The 20,235-nt window shown below is 39.9% G+C and overlaps 2 protein-coding genes and 1 long non-coding RNA gene across 3 annotated transcripts in view; 1 reads left to right on the top strand and 2 right to left on the bottom strand.

Annotated features, from left to right (window-relative positions):
• Positions 1–6,520, top strand: part of LOC138983855 (ATP-binding cassette sub-family C member 5-like) — a 75,869-nt gene extending 69,349 nt beyond the window's left edge. Inside the window, exon 30 of the mRNA XM_070357196.1 lies at positions 1,107–6,520. Coding sequence (XP_070213297.1) covers positions 1,107–1,271 — 165 coding nt within the window. The 3' untranslated portion in view covers positions 1,272–6,520. The remainder of the gene's footprint in view (positions 1–1,106) is intronic.
• A 715-nt stretch (positions 6,521–7,235) lies between these two features.
• Positions 7,236–20,235, bottom strand: part of LOC138983857 (uncharacterized) — a 196,321-nt gene continuing 183,321 nt past the window's right edge. The window contains exon 2 of the long non-coding RNA XR_011461284.1: positions 7,236–7,490. This is a non-coding gene — a long non-coding RNA (uncharacterized lncRNA). The remainder of the gene's footprint in view (positions 7,491–20,235) is intronic.
• The window catches only part of LOC138983848 (tyrosine-protein kinase RYK-like), a gene marked incomplete in the record, with an annotated part of 66,912 nt that continues 53,912 nt past the window's right edge, over positions 7,236–20,235 (bottom strand). The window contains 6 exon segments of the mRNA XM_070357189.1: positions 7,236–14,843; positions 15,194–15,330; positions 17,692–17,851; positions 18,973–19,082; positions 19,440–19,642; positions 19,969–20,061. Coding sequence (XP_070213290.1) covers positions 14,732–14,843; positions 15,194–15,330; positions 17,692–17,851; positions 18,973–19,082; positions 19,440–19,642; positions 19,969–20,061 — 815 coding nt within the window.

Below are 20,235 nucleotides of genomic sequence, written 5' to 3'. Positions count from 1 at the left end.
AAGCACAAGAAAAAATACAAATTAATATGAAAAGAATCAAAACACAAAATCGCGACCTCTAAACCACCGCAGTCGCGACCGAGCAACCAACGCTTGGTAGAAAATGGGGTACACAAAAAAATCAAATTATTCAAACACACAACGCGCAAAACCTGGCAAAGCGTCTCGCATGCGATACGCATGCTTTTTACGACGCTATATTTCTCGTCACTGTGTGACGCGTTCGGCTGTTCTATCAGCTCAATGGCTGGCTGTTGCTCCGTCTGAATTCGTCCCACCGCCAAGTCGTTTTTGTGGTTTATTTCGCATTTAGGTCCCAGGTAACATTATGAAGTTTTAATACGATCAATCGGACCTATTATCAAGTTAGTGTATCAACTTTTGAACGAACTGCGCCCAGTAGTTTCCCAGCAATAAGCTGTTAAGTCGAGACAGACACACACACACACACACACACACACACACACACACACACACACACACACACGATTAAAGTCTGTTGAGCCCAAGTACTAGCGTACTCGGGGATTAAACCCACGATCTCCAGCGTCAGAGGCAAGCGCTCTAACCACTGTTCCACTCCAGCTCCTTCAGCGGGTATGGTGTCTTTAACAGTGACCTGTCATGTTGCGGCTAGATCATCACTACTTTAATGAAAGGACAGCCTTGGGACCAGCTGAAAGTGTCCTTATATCGCAGGTGTCCTTCCATGACAGATAAATTCTGGTCAGGGTTAAAGACCAAGGACTTATACAGGTTAATAAGAAAATGTTGTGTCATTGTAGAGGTTTCACAGTACAGGCAGTGTTATGGGAAGTTGTTTGTTTTCAAACTACAGTCAAACCTGTCCACAATGACCAGCCAAGGGGCCGACCAAACGTGGACGTTATAGACAGGTGGTCACTGTGGAAAGATGAATTCTATGAAGAAAATAACGTCGTTTGGGGATCACTTTTGGTTTTTGTATTGGACAGATGAATTATAGAGAGAAAAAACCGTTGTTGGTGGATCATTTGGGGTGATCGTGATGGCCAGGTGGCTAACTGTTACCAACATGTGACTGGTTTAAAAACAAAATGTGCCATGCATTTTCTCCGTGATTTCAGGCCATAGAGTTCAACCAGCCTCACCTACTGCTGCAGAAGTCCCACTCCAAATTCAAGGACATGTACGACGCAATGAAAACCAAACCTCGTGGTGAGTCCTTCAACTCAGACGAGGCAGGACTCCCTCTGTGTACTTCTCCTGGTGTCGATGACGCGTTTTCATGATGATTTGACAGGGACACTGTGTGTGAATCAATTCACTTTGACAGACAGTGTCACAGCTAATATCACAGCCACTTGTAGTTGATTCTGTGTTTTCATGATGATTGGACAACGCTGTTTGTGTGTGAATCAGTTCACTTTGACAGACTCACAGCTCAACGTGCACAGCCATGTTTTCATGATGATTGGACAACGCTGTTTGTGTGTGAATCAATCCAGTTTGAAAGACTAGCTCACAGCTCGATGTGCACAGCCATGTTTTCATGATGATTGGACAACGCTGTTTGTGTGTGAATCAATCCACTTTGAAAGACTAGCTGACAGCTCGATGTGCACAGCCATGTTTTCATGATGATTGGACAACGCTGTTTGTGTGTGAATCAATCCAGTTTGAAAGACTAGCTCACAGCTCGATGTGCACAGCCATGTTTTCATGATGATTTGACAACGCTGTTTGTGTGTGAATCAATCCACTTTGAAAGACTAGCTCACAGCTCGACGTGCACAGCCATGTTTTCATGATGATTGGACAACGCTGTTTGTGTGTGAATCAATCCACTTTGAAAGACTAGCTGACAGCTCGATGTGCACAGCCATGTTTTCATGATGATTGGACAACGCTGTTTGTGTGTGAATCAATCCAGTTTGAAAGACTAGCAGCCACAGCTCGATGTGCACAGCCATGTTTTCATGATGATTGGACAACGCTGTTTGTGTGTGAATCAATCCAGTTTGAAAGACTAGCTCACAGCTCGATGTGCACAGCCATGTTTTCATGATGATTGGACAACGCTGTTTGTGTGTGAATCAATCCAGTTTGAAAGACTAGCTCACAGCTCGATGTGCACAGCCATGTTTTCATGATGATTGGACAACGCTGTTTGTGTGTGAATCAATCCAGTTTGAAAGACTAGCTCACAGCTCGATGTGCACAGCCATGTTTTCATGATGATTGGACAACGCTGTTTGTGTGTGACTCATCCACTGCAACAGTCACAGACACTTGAAGTTGAGCAGCAGACTTTTGCAGTACGCTGGAATGAATGGAAGAGGGAAGGAGTTGATATCACGTACTCTTCATTAAGAAAAGAACAGTAGTAATACTCTTGTGGTGCTGGGTTGGTGTGAAAAATGTGTAGGCAGACACTTCATGCCGCAGCTGCACCTGTGAGGATGTACATGTGGCCATAAATGGATTCAACTGAGTGTGATCAAGTGGACACACGCAATGTGATTTGCGTCCTCCAAGTCAGATTTTTTCATTGGCTGTATTGGATTTCGTGCCTCGAATCTTTTAACAGCGGGACAATGCTGTGAGGTAGTAAACGGCTTGGGGTATCACAGACATGCACTGCTCACTCCCTCAGTGTGCCATGCTGACTGGCTCGCTTAGAAATTGTGAGGTCACAGTAAGGCCCCCCCCCAAAAAACAAGTTGTATGTTTCTGGTAACATGGCTACAAAAAATAGGGTAGGTAGGTAGGTTTTTTTTTTATTTTTTATTTTTTATTTTTTTGGGTCAGGGTAGAAAATAACTATACAGTGACGCAAAGAGACTGGACTTACTATCCAAAGAGAAAGACAACACATTACAAAACAAATGAGACAAAAGGGATGCGGGGTTATCCCCCTTGTGTCGTCTGCCGTCTGTTACTTTCGTTTTGACGCTTTTTTTTTAGCTTTTTTTTACAAATGCAATAAAAAAAAAGGTCTAGGGTCGGCGGGAAAAAACTAGGTAGGGTCGGGTGACCAGAAACATACAACTTTTTTTTTTTTGCCTAATGAGGAATCAAGTGAAATTGCAATAGCTCTTTTTGTGTCAACTGTGCTTTTTACAAAATTTTCTATGGTACGGTCAGAAGAAAAAAACACATGCACAGTTTTTTGTGTGTGTGTGTGTGTGTGTGTGTGTGTGTGTGTGTGTTTGTGTGTGTTCACTTCTCATTTAATGTTGAGTTTCATAATCTGCACAAATAATAGCCTTCTAATGTCTTGCCATGTTAATTAGTTTTGGTAAGTGAAGCAAAGTAATTATCAGCACTAAACCTTTTTGATGAAAAAGAATTTAAGCCCAGCTTTGATGTGAGACAACAATTCAGGACTAAAGTTATGTAGCATTTTAGTTTAATTTTATTTTGTTTAACTTTTTGATGACTGATAAGGAAGTTAATAGTCACATCTGATTTTTGTCACAATCATTGTAACTTGTCAGGAAAATAATTTTGATATGACTCTTTCTAAAAAATGGTACATTTCAGTGAAACACTAATAGCATAATTATGAAAGGAGGTGGCCCTTGTGCTATGAAAACTGTTTATTGTTATGCGCGCATCAGCTTTTTCTGATTTATAGGCATTGGTGAGGTTGAGGTTGATTTAACCAGTAGATGACTCAGGTGGTTAGTTGGTTGATAATTGGATTTTACTTGTGTTGGTGAAAAATTAAGGAAGAAGAAAAAGACCGGTGTTTTTAATGAATTTGCATTTACTAGTGTTTTAACATATACATTCAGTGTTTTGCGTCAGTTTCCAACTTTTAGAGATCTTACAAATATGATAACCTGTGATCAAGCATTGAATTTAACACTGCATTAGTTAACCGTTGATGTGCATTTACGTGTTTATGTCGATGTAGATATTGTGTTTCGGTGAAGTGCGATCAAGGTCTGTCTGTTCACTGGTTTTGTATGTTATTTACTTTATAGTTTGATATGTATTACAATGTGCCATTGTTTTAAACTTGTATGTATCGATTGAACATTTGATTTCCTTTCTTTGATCCATGTGACGTCAGAGTTCAACAAAAACTCATATTTAGGCGGCTAGCCGAGACTGCAAAAGAGTGCATGTTTGTTTGCTTCCAGTTGTAAAATTTAAAAGTAATTCTAACTAAAATTGACACATAAATGTTATTTGTATTTTTGACCAAAATATGACATTTTATTTACACAGATCTCGACAGTCATTGTACACTTTGATCACTGGCGCAGTCTCTGCGGAACACGACTATCTCGATCTGTGTAAAATATCATATTTTGGTCAGAAATACATTTAATAGCGTATATCTTTTGAAGGCGATGTCTCTATTTTTGTGTGTGTAAATGTCTACATGTAGTACGTATTACTCAAAAGCATCAAATGCTTCATCACAAATAATAAAGTGTCGCATGAATGATCTTATTCAGTGCTTGAGCGTCATCAGTGATATTTGTGGCAGTCATATTGTAGTGGGTTAAGACAAGATATGGTGGTTGCTGCTTAAAGTGAGAGTGTCGTGATGTCAGATTAGCTATCTATTGTCTTTCTCAAGCACTTTAAAGAAACTGAATAAGCTTTCCTGAAACTATACTGAGGTTTGGCTTGCTGTGGGTTTTTTCCAAGTCTTTATTTTCCACCTTTTGCTGTTAATGCTAGTTGCTGTAATCATTAATAAGTTGTTTTTGAAAATTATGTTACAAGTTAAAATTATTTTGTTATCTTTTACGGAATAAAATAACTGATATTTAATATAGAAAAACACATTACAGGTGCGTTTTTATATCTTTATTTTTTAGGGGGGTGGGGCGGTGAAGGTCAAATTTTCGTTTTATTTTGTTGTTAGTTGTACTTAATTTTTATCCAAGCTGGGTTATCTGGTGACAATGTCAGTTGTGAAGAATAATATTAGGTTGTATCCCAAGAATGTCTCTTTGATGTTTATTCAATGAGACACTAGTACATGTACACTCATTTTATTAGTTTTGAATCATGCATGTAAAATTATCTTATGATTAGTATTTCATGGGATACTGTTGTAGATTATTTAAACAGTAAAATCATGAGTTGAATGTTAAATTTGAAATTCATGTTTTGATTTTGGCCATAATTGATTCTTTCATTATATCTAAGCCCTCCCATATATATCTCTGTTGTTTTTTTGTTGTTAATTGTGCTATTTTGCTTTGTTCCCTTTTCATTTTGTATTATTCATTCATATTTGCTGTAGTAGTTTAAGAGAAAACTAAAGCCTGTGTTCATGCATATACTGATCACTGATTAACATGAGACCATAAATTATGAAACTTATTGTTTCCATTATTGCATTGTGAATCTCTATTTGTTTCTTGTTTATGGAATGACTGGTATATGATGTGACATAAAATGCTTACATTTGGATTGCAGGGAGTTCCACTTTTATATTGGTGTCCTTGACCCGGCCTGTTGTAACGTTTTACTCTGCTCTAGCTCTGTGAACTCGTGTATGCTAATGTACTTAAAGTTAAGATATTCATTCATAAATAATTTGATTGTTAATATTTCTTTCTTTTTCTTTCTTTATTTGGTGTTTAACATCGTTTTCAACCACGAAGGTTATATCGCGACGGGGAAAGGGGGGAGATGGGATAGAGCCACTTGTTAATTGTTTCTTGTTCACAAAAGCACTAATCAAAAAATTGCTCCAGGGGCTTGCAACGTAGTACAATATATTACCTTACTGGGAGAATGCAAGTTTCCAGTACAAAGGATATACTGCTTGACTAAAATCTTTACAAACATTGACTATATTCTATAGAAGAAACACTTAACAAGGGTAAAAGGAGAAACAGAATCCGTTAGTCGCCTCTTATGACATGCTGGGGAGCATCGGGTAAATTCTTCCCCCTAACCCACGGGGGGAGATTGTTAATATTGCCATGTGATTTTTTTTTTATAGTAGAATTAAGTCAAAACACATCTACACATCTTTTCATAAGACAAATCTCATCTTTACATGTGACTTATTTAAATAAAGCACTGTTTAATTATGAACTCATGAAAGCTTGGTTTGTTGAGTTTCTACATTAATTTTCAGAGATTTAACTTTCACTGTAGGAAGGTTTTTCTGAACAACACACACACACACACAGAGAAAAATCACAGAAAACCTTTGTTTTGTCACAATTGTTTATTGTTGATAATGAATTATGTACACAACAGTATAAATAATAAAATGGTTGGGTTGGGAGATTAGCCTGTACAGGTAAGTACAAACAGCATGATGTCATTCATGATTTGCATATTCAAAGCGCCTGAACACAGTAAGCTGACGTATAACAATACAAGTTCTCAGCCAGTTAAACACAGTGAAGGGTTGAACAGTCAGGCATGGGAATTGAAAAAAGTAAAAAAAGGCTGAACATTTTTAAGTAATAGCAATCGAAGATGCGAAGCCAAGTTTGCCATTAAATTAAGTTTTTAGAACCAAAGAGTCTCCCCCAATTATTTTTTTGGCGGACACTTTTGCTTTTTCGGCGGAACGAAATGAAAATTTGGCAGAAATTTGCCTTTCAGTGGACATTTTCCTATGCCTGAACAGTGTGTTGTTCTCTAACCTTGACAAGTAAAGAAAACTGTGATCTCCTGATGCTGTAGTTTTATTTTTCAGATAATGAGTGCGAAAACTTCTCTAAATACTTGCGATCCCCTCGCATTAACTATTTTTTCTTGTGAAGTTCTTTGATGATGGTGGATTTACATATGGATATATATACATGTACATCCATATAGGATAATGTTCATTTACAGGGAAACCCCTGTTTAAGACCCCCACTGTTAGCCTCCCTCCTTCTTAAGACCCTGTTTTCTCTGATTTTCTGTTCATAAATAACCTCTGTATAAAATGACTACCCCCATTTTAACCCCTTCACTGCCACAGTATAACAGCATTATCCGAACGGTCTATGGGAAAGAACTGTGTTTAGAACCCCTACAAGTACTTGGACAGTGGTTACCTCCCATTTAGTTTTCAGAAATGTCCTGAAATGTTGATGACACAAATCCCACGTACGAGATACGGTTATGGGCGTAGGAGAAACCGAAAATGACCACGTGTTACATACGGGGTGGGCAGTGAAGGGGTTAAGACTCGATCTGATTTTCTGTTCATAATTAACCTCTGTATAAAATGTACCCCCATTTTAAGACTCGATCTGATTTTCTCCGATTCTTTCTTTCTTTATTTGGTGTTTAACCTCGTTTCCCCCCTTCCCCCGTCGCGATATAACCTTCGTGGTTGAAAACGACGTTAAACACCAAATAAAGAAAGAAAGTCATGATAACATGAAGGGTGAAACACATGACAGAAAAGAAAACAATTATTTCCCATGAAAATAAATGATGCAACCTGATCACTGTAATCTGTTTCAACATCAACATGAAATGTTAGCTGTGAATAAAAGAGAAACATGTCACTATAAGGCTGGCACCTATATTATCTTTTTACCACATGCAAATGCGCACCAAAAACAATATAACACAAACGATCAAGCACATCAGCATTAAAATCTACATGTATTTTTGGTTTGAACAAAAATCGTACTCTTTTACAGGCCAACAGGGTAAAGAGGTTGCACAATTTCTGTTATTTCTCGTTTGATGAAAGCGGAAAATGAATGGGAAAGCCCAATAAGAAATACATGTACTATGAATACTGTTGAATGCGCACATTTTTCTCTCTGACAGTTTAAAGGCATACATACATGTATGTAAATGTGCTGAAGCATGCACACGCAACCAATTATTTTGTACATGTAATTCAAACACACACAAATTTAGCTATGATGTTAATCATGTCAAAGAATTTGTTTTCCTTGAAATTCTCCCTTTTCATCTCTTAACTCCCACCCCCTCCCCACTGTGTGTGTGTATGTGGGTGTGTGTGTGTGCATGCGTGAGTGCGTTTCTGCATGCGTATGTGTGTTACATATGTGTGTGTGCATATATATGTGTGTGTGCATGTGTGAGTGCGTTTCTGCATGCGTGTTTGTGTGTTAAGAGATGATAGATGAAATTATTGTCACAGGGAGTTGTACGTACAGACAGAGAATCACAGCAAATAAACAAAATGTAGCACTCAGCTTTCAGGAAGACGATCATACAAACAATGCAAAAGCACCATTAGTAATATAAAGCATATCAAGCTAAACACCACGACACAAAAGAAAACTAGTAAGAACCTTTTCTATGAAAGAATTATGTTCTGACATATATTTCCACAAACACCTATTTGGCAGTATAAAACTTTCTAAATGGCAGCAATCACATAGAAACTAAAAATCATCTGAAAAAATGAAGAGATTAATGTAGACATCTGTCTGATAGACATGTATTTTAATAATCTGAATCACACAGCACCAACAAGAAAATTCATACGCAGATTCAACAGATCCAAAGAAGCCTATGGAACCTTTCAACAAAAATGTATGATCTAAGGGAAACAACCCAAATAAAATACACATAATGTACCTGTAGACTTAACTTATGTCCAGAAGCCTATGGTTTGTTTGTTTGTTTATTTGTTGCTTAACGTCCAGCCGACTACGCAGAGCCATATCAGGACGAGGAAGGGGGGGATGAAGGGGGCCACTTGTCAAGCGATTCCTGTTTACAAATGCACTAACCCATTACTTGTGTCCCAGCAGGCTTTAGTAAAACTAAATTAATACCTACTGGAAGATTACCAGTTTCCAGTATGTTAAAATAGGCTTAACCTATCTACTGCTGGACTTACATCAGAACACTAACAGATTAAACTATACATGAATCGCGAGACAAGCGGCAAGAGAAGAGATTTTTGGAAAAAATACAGGTGAATGAGCAAGAAGGCAGAAAAAAGAAAAGAATTCATGAAGAAAAAGAGAGCATGACAGGAAAGAGGAACCAAAAATCTACCTAACAGCAAACTAGAAAGCTCCTGCGGTTCCAAAAACAGGAGGGGCCTTTAATTTCATAACCGCAGTGCCCCACTGCGGGAGAGAAGCCTATGGAACCTTTCAACAAAATGCAGAACAATTTTGTTTATTTCTGTGTTACTAAAAATGTAAAGAGAAATAATTGATAAAATAACCAATATTTCTTGTATTTCAATCAACATTTACACCTTGATGATACATGTATTTAGTACATGTAAACTTAATAACTGCACTACCAAAGAGTTTTGTGAACTAAATTACCTGGAAAATAACTTTGTTTCTGCACATTATAGCCAACTTGTACAATACCCCGCTTGAATAGCTCTCCGGTGCGAAAGATGAGAAAGGTTCACTTCCCTGCGGTCAAAGCTCTCACAAGCGCAGGTGTTCTCTGGCTTGTGTTAAAAAAAAAATCCCCAAAAAATCGATCGCCTTTCCTTTGTGCACGGGCCATGCTTGGGTACTTTGAACGAACTTTAGGATTATTCTTGTGGCTATCATTGCCGCAGCCCACTGCTCACAGTAAAAAATTCACAATTTTCAAGGCGCAGTGTCCGGACTGAAACGCAACCCCTCACAGAGCTATCCGAACATGCCCGCATTTTGCGGCAGATCTCGCAAGGCCACGCAAGTTAACGCACATTTATCGCGTGACTTGGCGGCGCTGACCGATAGGGCAAGTCGCCTATTGTGAAGTAAGGTTAATACACACAGAGCTCACACATCGCACCTGGAAACTGTTGAAAACCAGAACGTAGGGGGAAGAAGTGGGGCGTGTGAAACAATATAGCATAGAGCTGACACTACATACACACAAACTGACATTAACGATAATTTGGTTGTCACATGATGAGAAATGAACACATCCAAACTCAGCATTGTTCTAAAATAATTACTGGCATGCATAAAGTGTGCATGTTTTAAATTAAGCCAGGTCGTAGTTTTTGCATTAGAAAATCTCAAAGCTTATGAAACGTACATCCATTATATAAGCATTATTTGACACTTTGTTCGCAGCTAAAAAAAATCACTCATTATTCACACACATCCATGAAGCATTATAAATGACACAGTGCTGAGCCCTCAAACGCTAAAATCGCTCAAAGCTTTGATTATAAACAGACGTCCATGATCAAGCAATTTTGACACAGCAATTCTCGCATATCAAAATAACACACAGATTTCAATGTACACATATATTCATCAAGCAAATTAGAAAGAGTGTACATTTCTCATCCTCAAATCACTCAGAGCTTTCCATACCAACAAACACACAATTGCACAAGTCAACTGGCCTCAACACAAAATACATTCTACGCTTTTCATTTAAACTGTATACACACACCACACCACACACACACACACACACACTGTAGTGACACAACTCAGCCTTTGTACAGTACATGCAAGAATTTGTGTTCCAATTCGCACAAATGCTTGTGTACTTTTCACATTGGTTTCCAGTATGTATAAGTCCGGACAGACAGCAAAGCTATATTCACATGGAAGCGTTTTAAGTACATAGAAGATGGGTGGTTCTTGGTTTCTCATGGAACTATAAATCCACCTTATCTCCAAAACATCAATGTCTCAACAGGAAACACCACTGTCTCACAAAGCTAACAACTGAAATAATGACAAGATGGTAACCATGCATGGCAAACAAAAAATACAAGGTTGCACTCCATACACACTCCAACAGTGACATACACTTTTGATTATAAATTGTGCACATTGTCAATGTGCTTACCACAACATAAGCCAAGTATTGCTCATGATGCGATTTAAAAAAAAAAAAATTTAAGGGGGGTAGGGATGAGTTTAAACTTTTAACATGAAATACCTCTGATGGCTATAATGTGTAGCCTAATGAAAATAACTAAAGCTTTTTATTGAGTCACTTGAGAAAAAGTGACTATGTAATCGGTCAGTGTTAGTCTGTCCGGCCGGCCGGCCGGCCATCCGGCCGGCCGTCCGTAGACACCACCTTAACGTTGGACTTTTCTCGGAAACTATCAAAGCGATCGGGCTCATATTTTGTTTAGTCGTGACCTCCAATGACCTCTACACTTTAACGATGGTTTCGTTGACCTTTGACCTTTTTCAAGGTCACAGGTCAGCGTCAAAGGAAAAATTAGACATTTTATATCTTTGACAAAGTTCATCGGATGTGATTGAAACTTTGTAGGATTATTCTTTACATCAAAGTATTTACATCTGTAGCCTTTTACGAACGTTATCAGAAAAACAAGGGAGATAACTAGCCTTTTCTGTTCGGCAACACACAACTTAACGTTGGGCTTTTCTCGGAAACTATAAAAGTGACCGGGCTCAAATTTTATGTGAACGTGACTCATTGTGTTGTGAATAGCAATTTCTTCCTGTCCATCTGATGCCTCATATAATATTCAGAACTGCGAAAGTGACTCGATCGAGCGTTTGCTCTTCTTGTTTTCTTTGGTAAATGTGACACATGCCACCAAACAGGAAAAAGAAAAGCGCAGACATAACGAGTTTGAATTTTTAAAATTAATGAAATACCTCTGATGGCTATTATCCGTAGCCTAATGAAAATAACTAAAGCTTTTTATTTTCTTTGGTAAATGTGACACAGACTTTGTCACCAATAAGAAGAAGGTAAATGCAGACATAATCCTGTTGTCATGGGCAAAGTGTGTTCAGCGGAGCAATGATTGTCTCACAAGCATGATCTCTTTTGATCGACTCTGTTGGCTATTAAAATAAACCAGACACTCCAAACATTACATCTACTATCAAACATCTCCTGTGAAAATATCTTCACGTGGTGACATGAAAGTGCTAAATGTACAGGTACGGTTTGATAATTGCATATTTTGACAAGTCATCAGGAAAATAAAACATAACAATTCAACTCAGCCCATTTGTGTGCGACGCTATGGTGACAACTAATCTAAACATATGGCAGCTACAAGACTGATAACTGAAACACTCAGGGTGTACACTTTAGACCAATATTCGCATGGACATATGCACTCAGAACCATTACTTGACTATATATAATTGTGAAACAATGGTGTTTAAAAATCAATCACTGCTATCAATGGAAAGAAATGTATGTAGAAATACAATTGTGTAATTGTCTGCTGTCTTTTTTTTCTTTTTGTAGATTTCAGCACTATTTAAAAATTGTAACAAAATGGAGGGAAACCTTGATCAGCATATGTGACCCTCCACCACGGATTGAGTCACATGTCACCTTTGCATGATTTTCATATTTTTACATTTTCCTAAAGAGTTTTTTATGTTCTATCCAGTGGTGAAACCCGTTTCAGAAAAGAGCAAAAACTGTTTCGAGTTATAAGCCTGTGACTAAGGTGACCCTCACACTGTTACCAGACACTCCCCGGACTTATATTAAGCCTAGCGCAGAACCGCGCGAGGTGACATGCGACTCATTTCGTGGTGGAGGGTCACATAGGCAACCATTTTTTTTCCCATAAGTAAAGGTGTCCATAGTAAGCAGCCGTCATTTTCCTAAATGTACAGGGTATAAATGGAAGACGCAATTCAATCAAATATTCTTGAAGAAAAAAAAAATAAATCAAACAAATCAGTATATGAGAAACAATCAATGGTTTTAATAATCACCAGTTACATGGCTAAGCTTTGTTTAAGGTGTATATTCCTCACAACCTATAATCCTGATTTACAGCATGCAAAAATGTGTATGTCTTGGTTTATTTTGTTTTGTTTGATTTCCAAAATATAAACCTTATCAGCAGTTTATGCCATAAAAAAAACCAAAAGAAATGGACTGCAGTTTCAATTTTGATTATTGAAATAGATTTGTACATCTTCTTCTCGTTTGCCAGATTTTTACATGATTTTCATATTACATGTATATCAGCTTACCAAGGAGTACTATGATAGAGAGCTCCTTGCAGCTTACTTAAAATAAGTTACATTTCCCATGGGAAAATAAAGTAATGACATTGAAAATGGAAATGAAAAAAGTTACTTTGCTCTAGATGACTTAATATTGTGCTTTTTGCATCAATAACTGCATGTTTTAAGACAGGAAACACCCAGGTAAAATGATTACATGTTCTATCATCAGCTAAAGGCAAGAGTTGAGACATAAGCACACCACACGTTTAAATAACTAAACCACATATTCACACTCCAATAAAAGTAATAGAAACACACACAAAACACTGCACCAATATGTGTGCAATTAATGTACAGCAGCAGTTACAATAAGCAGGGAACTCATTGTGATACATAGTATCTCTAATGCCTTGCTGGTGCAGAATGAGGCCACAGTTTCTCTCTTTCTCCCTCTCTCTCTCTTGCACACACACAAGCACACACTCGCACACAAACACATAATCACTCACTCAATCTCTCTCTACCAGCATAGATTGTTTGATAGATGACTACAAACATTACATGCATGATTATGTGACAGCTAGCATCCCAAACATGTGAAATGTTCATAAATCAAAGCTCCACTTCTACCTATACAGAGCTCAGTCTCAATACTAATACACAAGATTGCATCCATATTTACGGGACTAAACCCACACTCTCAGGGACGGTGGCAGTGGTTGGGAGAGGGGCTAGAGTGTATGAGGGTGGGGTTGGGTGTTATGAGAGGGACAGTGGAGTAGGGGTACGCACATTGCAGGGCAGTAGCAGGCAGTTACGTATGGAAGATCCAGGTACAAACGTTTCTAAATGTCTTAATCATCGACCTGTATCTGCGTAGCGGAGTGATTGTGGGTGCCAGTTTGTGAACCTTACAAAAACAATTGCGTAGTTCAAAGTTCACAAATTATCGTCAGTGTTGAATGGGACTTCCAGAATTTAACAAAGGAGAGAAATGGGTTGTTCGCCAATTCCCTAAAGATAGGTAGCAACACCAACAACCTGTCCATACTACTGTCTACTGTTCCTAATTATGTGCACCCTGTTAACACAATACATGTAATAAGAATGTCGCTCGGATCAGCCACGATTTCCAGCACATATCTATAATAATTCACACAGTCAGATGTTTCAGTCAGTCAGTTTCACTACATCTACCCATGACTATAGTGGAGCCCCCGCTCTTAAGACCATCTGATATAATATAGACACCCCCCCTCCCCCCCCTGCTTTTCTCAGATTTCCTGTTAGTAAGGTCTTTATAAGTTTAAAGCTCTATTCTTAGACTCCCTCTCTTCAAGACCTGTCTTTTTTTAAATTTGGTGATCTTACAAGGTGGAGACAACTATACACCCCTTCCGACAAAGTGCAGAGCTTGACAGGAGATTCAAAAGAGAACAAGTCTGCAGGCTGTTTGTAGCGTAAAAGCATGGGGCTGAAAAAGCTGATGGCTTTGCTGACAGATTGTCACGAGTTACGTGTGACAGCAATTTAGGACCAGCTGAATGGTTGTCGAGAGTTCCGCTCAACTAGCTTACTTCCCAAGCTGTCATCTTCAAGTTCCAACAGTGACTGCATTCAGTCTCACCAAGTCATCACGCTGAGTTACTACACCAACAAGTTCGAGTCACTCTGAAAAGGCCAAAAGAAGCCTGGCGTGTCTTACAGAAGCTGATCGCTAAGCAATTCAGACAGTCTTCACAAGTATAGGTTATTGATCACTGAAGGTGTTGGCAGGGAAGTGTTCAGATGAATCTGCCGAGCGCCGAAAGCTGGTGGGCAATTATTCCGACAGTCCTCAGAAGTATACAGGTTATTGATCACTGAAAGTGTTGAAGGGGAAGTGTTCAGATGAATCTGCCGAGCGCTGTGTAGAAGTCTTGCAGGCAGACCAGCAGCTGGGCAAACTTTGGCCGCTCGTCTGCCGACATGGCCCAGCAACACGCCATCACCGCAAACCTGCACAGGCCACAGTATCAAGTATGGTTTAGAATCGTAATTTAGCTCATTCACTTGCAAACTGCATCAAAACATCATAACATACAACCATTCAATTACACATGTACACATGCACGCACCCACACAGATTAATGCAAACACAGTATTACTGGGAAACATGCCCACTCTCGCTCTCTCACAGACAAATGAAGATAATGACAAACATGGATGGACACACTTACACACACCCTTGCTCTCTCACAGATGCACACACTGACCCATACTCTAGCTCTTCCTCACTGATGGACACAAATGATACTCTCTCCCTCTACACACACACACACACACACACACACAAGAGTGATACGTACAGCTCATCAGGACAGTTGTGTGGTTGGGCTATCCGGTACCCCTCCTGCAGGTAGGCGGCCATCTCAAAGGGGTCGATGTCAGCGTAGGGCTGCTGGCCCAGCGTCATCATCTCCCACAGCGTCACGCCAAACGCCCACTGCTCATACAACATGAAATACACGTATATTTCAAACAGTATTACTCCAACCCCGTTTTCAGTTTGGACTTGGCAACTACAGCTCAACACAATTTCTTCTTCCTATTCTTTGTGCATGGGCTGAAACTCCCACGTTCACTAATGTTTTTTGCACAAGTATGACTGTTTTTACCCCGCCGTTCAGGCAGCCATTCGCCGGTTTCGGGGCTACATTATTTGGAATTTGTGAGCCCTCCTTGGTCTGCTACAACAAAAGGGGACTACTTGACACAAATGTGTGGCTCTGAATGGAACCAAACAACATTATCTTTATACTGCTACCAGCAACATGGAAATCAAATTCAAAGAACACAGAAGGAGGAGGAGGGGGGTGAGGGACAGACAGACAGACAGACAGACAGACCAGAGGATTATGCCATGGAGCTGGTACAGTCACAGTGGTATCTGTCAAGAGAGGACCAAAATTGTAGGTGGCCGTTTATAACAGGTCTGCTCTGGTCAAGTTAACTCATTCGAGGCGCGTCGGAACTGGAATTCCGACATCTGTGTTTAGCGTTGGCTGCGTGCCGGCACTTGAGTTCCGACGGATATCACGAATTTTTAACGGTGTAAACGGTCCTGCTGACCAAGGGAAACAACCCCTGCAATGAACTTCTATCTGTCTACAGTGGTACCATTCACTGTAAACAGTTCCTTCCCTTAAATTGTTGGGATTAATAAAAATTTTGTTGACGGTGTGCGACCCACGTGTTTTGACTTTTCCAAGATGGCGGATCGTTCTGCTGAGACGTAGTAACTTGAAAAGAGTGCTAGAACGTGTTATTCAGTACGGTTCTGATCTTGACCTCAGTGATGATGATAGTGGAGATGATATTTTAGATTCTGGTGACGATTTTGTGCCAATGGACGATCATTTGGGTGATGATTCGGGCAATGCAAGTGTCGATCATGACATTGTGTATGATGAACCCATGACGTAGAAAGTTTTTTTGTTTTGCTTCAAATTGGATATTTTGCGTGGATATGAAGACAACAAAAGGTATGTACTTTCAAATGTTTCATATATTTTCTAAAAGAGTAAGTTTCAAACTTTGCAAAAACATAAGGTATGTAAGGTTATCTTGTGTTGTTGATTTTTAATATTTTTTTCAAAATGGCTCTAAATCGCGCGTTGGCAGGGAACACAGGGGAAATTTAGCTGCGCCTCGAATGAGTTAAGGCAATGCACGTGCGGCAGTAAAATTAAGCTTGGAGAATACATGGAATAACCTAGTTTTCTGGTTAGTTATTGAAGAGACTTATAAAAATAAATGAAAAAAATGTGAATACTAATGGACACAGACTGCCGTTGCTATTAATTTTTGTAATGAGGATTCATGAATTTCTAACCGCATATTCATTAATCCTTATTTCAGAAATCAATTTAAATTCAACTGTAGTCTTTTGTCAAAATATTGTTGTATATGATTGTAGATATAATTCATGTGTTCCTTTGTGCCAAATATTATGCATTTCTGATGTATGATGTTGCTGTAAACCCGTTTCCTAGAAATCCAATATGGCGCTGTTTAACCTTTGCCAGTCCCAGGTTATCGACTACACACGGAAGACATCGTGGGGCCATGCGGACCCATTCTTCTCAAAGATGCACGCTTTTCCTTCTTTGAGAAACATCATCAGGGTCCGCATGGCCCCACGATGTTTGTAGTCTAAATTTGACCCTTGTTTTGTTTTTTTAATTACTTCTCACTAAAATGTTAGGACATAAGAGCTTTTTAGGTGCCTGAGGCATGCTCATTAAAAAATTCCAACTAGTTTAAGAGATATTTGCAACCACCGGCGAAGGTTAAGCCAGTTTCCGTAGCAACGGCAGTGTATGTCCTTTAGTATTCACATATTTTTTCATTTCTTTTTATAAGTCACTTCAATAACTACCCAGAAAACTTAAGTTATTCAATGTATTCTCCAGGTTTATTTTTGGTAATTTTAGTGCCTCACATTGCCTTAAGGGAATATCGATGTCCCTGTGGAAATTTGGCGTATCTCGATTCTTGGCGATTTTGATGTTTTTGTGTTTTAGACTAAGTAAATCATTGTCCATGAGAAATATCCTCTTCAATACGGTTAAATATGCTTGCTTTAACTTTCTTATATCTTTGTATCCATACCAAGAACGAATATAAACACTAATTCATGATAAAAATAATCAGTTTTGTCCTTCTCCTGAAAAGCTGTTTAAAACCAGTTCCGCCAAAACTCCACCACAACGCCGATACGTGTCCTTCATTCTGACGTGTCTTCTCATCATAGGGCTCTTACTCCTGTAACAAGACTACTACCCCAAGGCATAAAGACACTGACCACATCACTGGCGGGAGAGAAACACTTGTTGACCAGCGCCTCCACGGCCATCCACTTGACGGGGCGGTTCTCGTTGTCCCCCAGACAGTTGTAGTCACTAGAGAAGAGGTCACGCGACAGCGAGTTGTCCATTAGCTGTACCTGTAGGCCCTGGTCCACCCTGTCACACAGAACACACCACTGTCAGTCTTACTCTATCTTATTTTTTCATTTCCTTTCATTTTCATTACTTTATTGTCCCATCGCTGGGAAATTCGGGTCGCTTCCTCCCAGTGGAAAGCTAGCAGCAACGGAGTCGCGCTACCCAGGTGTCTGCGTGTTTAGGTGTATTCAGCCACCTGCACTTTTGGCAGAATGACCAAGGTCTTTTACGTGCCATTGTGATGACACGGGGGTGGGACATGGCTTCCGTCTCTGGGTCTGCATATAAAGTTGACCCGTGTCCGTCCCGGCCCGAATTCGAACCTGCGACCTTCCGATCACAAGTCCAGTGCTCTACAATCTGAGCTATGTGTGCATAATACATGCAGGGAGTCAAGTTGATCATATTGAGGAATCATAAACAAGGTCTCTTACTGACACAAAGTTTGTGTGGTATAGCAATAGCTCGATAGGAATGAGCGTGGTTAAAGAAGACGTGACTGATGACAGACGAGAATGTGCAAGATGAGAGCTTGTGGAGAGAGAGTCTGAGTCTTTGTGATAATTAAAAAGTTAAATCATTAACCATGGTGTGGGCTATACCTTCTTTGGTGTGTCATGCTGTTTATTAGTTCAATATTTTGCTGACTGCTTTAGTCGGGGTGGAGAGGGTGTAGGAAGAGAACGGAAACGGGAAGAAATATTCTACTAATTAAACCCTTCGGCAGCCTTCTGTATGAATCAAAACTGCCATAATAAGCAGGTATGCCCCTAGCTATAGCAAACCCTTCAATGGCACTGTAAGAATAAGAATAAGAATACTTTATTATCTCATAGAGAAATTCAGTTACGTATGAGTTACTTCAGGCATGAAAAAAGGCTAAAATCTGTGAGTAATAGCAAAGTCGACGACACGAAGCGCCCCCCCGCCACTCTCTGGAATTCAGTTCATTCAAAGAACCCAAATGGTGCAATTTGGTGTCATCTGAGCTCCAAGTTTTCCATTAAATTCAGTTTTTAGAACCATTTTTGCCTCCCCCATTTATTTCTTCAGCAGACACTTTTGCTTTTTTGGCGGAACAAACAAATATTCGGCGGAAATTTGCCTTTCGGCGGACAATTCCCATGCCTGTAACTTACACGCAGTTGCGCGTGGCGATGTCCCTGTGGATGATTTTCTTTCTGTGCAGGAACTGAACACCGCGAATCACCTGTATGGCCATGTACACCAGCTGCTGCGTGTTCAGCGTCTGGAACATAACACAGGGCTGAGTGAGGTCAGGCACAATTAATGGTCCATGATGGTCAGCAAGATCGAAGAAACAAAGGGAAGTAAATGTTCTAAATATATACAATTTCAAATAGAGTGAGAGTTATACGGAACCAATCTCCTGGCACCTGAGAGAATATTAACAAGCATTGAAATGAACAAGTGACCCTGTCATATAATTAGCTCTCCAAACTCTACAAGTGTCTCAAGGTAGACTACTGGACTGTCACAACAAAGGGGAACAACTGGCCATCACACTGCCACACATTATTCCCCAAACAACTCAGTAATTCACACAGAAACCCACCACACTTTTTCACACCACATTTCTACTCACATATCTAGAGCCGCACTCTGACATGCGGCATTTCAAGAGGAATTTTTTCATGTTGCCCTCGTGTGTGTACGGGTAGAAGACCATGGGGGGCCCCTCGTCGTCCGAACACGCGCCCAGCAAGGGACAGATGTTGGGGTGGGCCAGGCCTTTCAGCGCCATCGACTCCGTCAGGAACAGAGACACCTGGTCTGGCCGCGCCTGGTCTGAAATACACCAGGTAAAGCTAGTGTCAGGCGGCATTGTGTTCAGTAGGTATCATTTCTGTCATAAATGTTATCATTTGTGACTACGTAATAATTAAAGTCAAGTTCATCATTTACCTGCTTCTCAAGGGAAATGCTTGACCTTTTTTCTCTTTGGCAGACAATGCTAGGGAGAATTACTATGAAACAAACGCAACAAGCATAGGAGAATCCCAGGGCTTTGTCATTCCAGACCACAAGCTGCACTCTACTGTTTTGCACCCTGAAATTGAATTGAATGTACAGTACAACACACAATGAGGAGATTTGAATGGCAATATACCGACCTGTGACAGTTTTGACCATGACTTCCTGTTCACGACTCTCCTTGTCCTCATCCTCCCATAATACTGTGCCGTGGTAAATACGCCCAAACGTTCCTGCAATCACACACACACAGTCCTTTGTCATCCCATAATACTGTGCCGTGGTAAATACCCCCAAACGTTCCAGCTATCACACACACAGTCGTCTGTCATCCCATAATACTGTGCCGTGGTAAATACGCCCAAACGTTCCAGCTATCACACACACAGTCCTTTGTCATCCCATAA

This window comes from Littorina saxatilis, linkage group LG13 (genome assembly GCF_037325665.1).
Source record: "Littorina saxatilis isolate snail1 linkage group LG13, US_GU_Lsax_2.0, whole genome shotgun sequence".
In the NCBI taxonomy this organism is placed as follows: domain Eukaryota; kingdom Metazoa; phylum Mollusca; class Gastropoda; order Littorinimorpha; family Littorinidae; genus Littorina; species Littorina saxatilis.
This window is presented reverse-complemented; position numbering and strand designations above follow the sequence as displayed.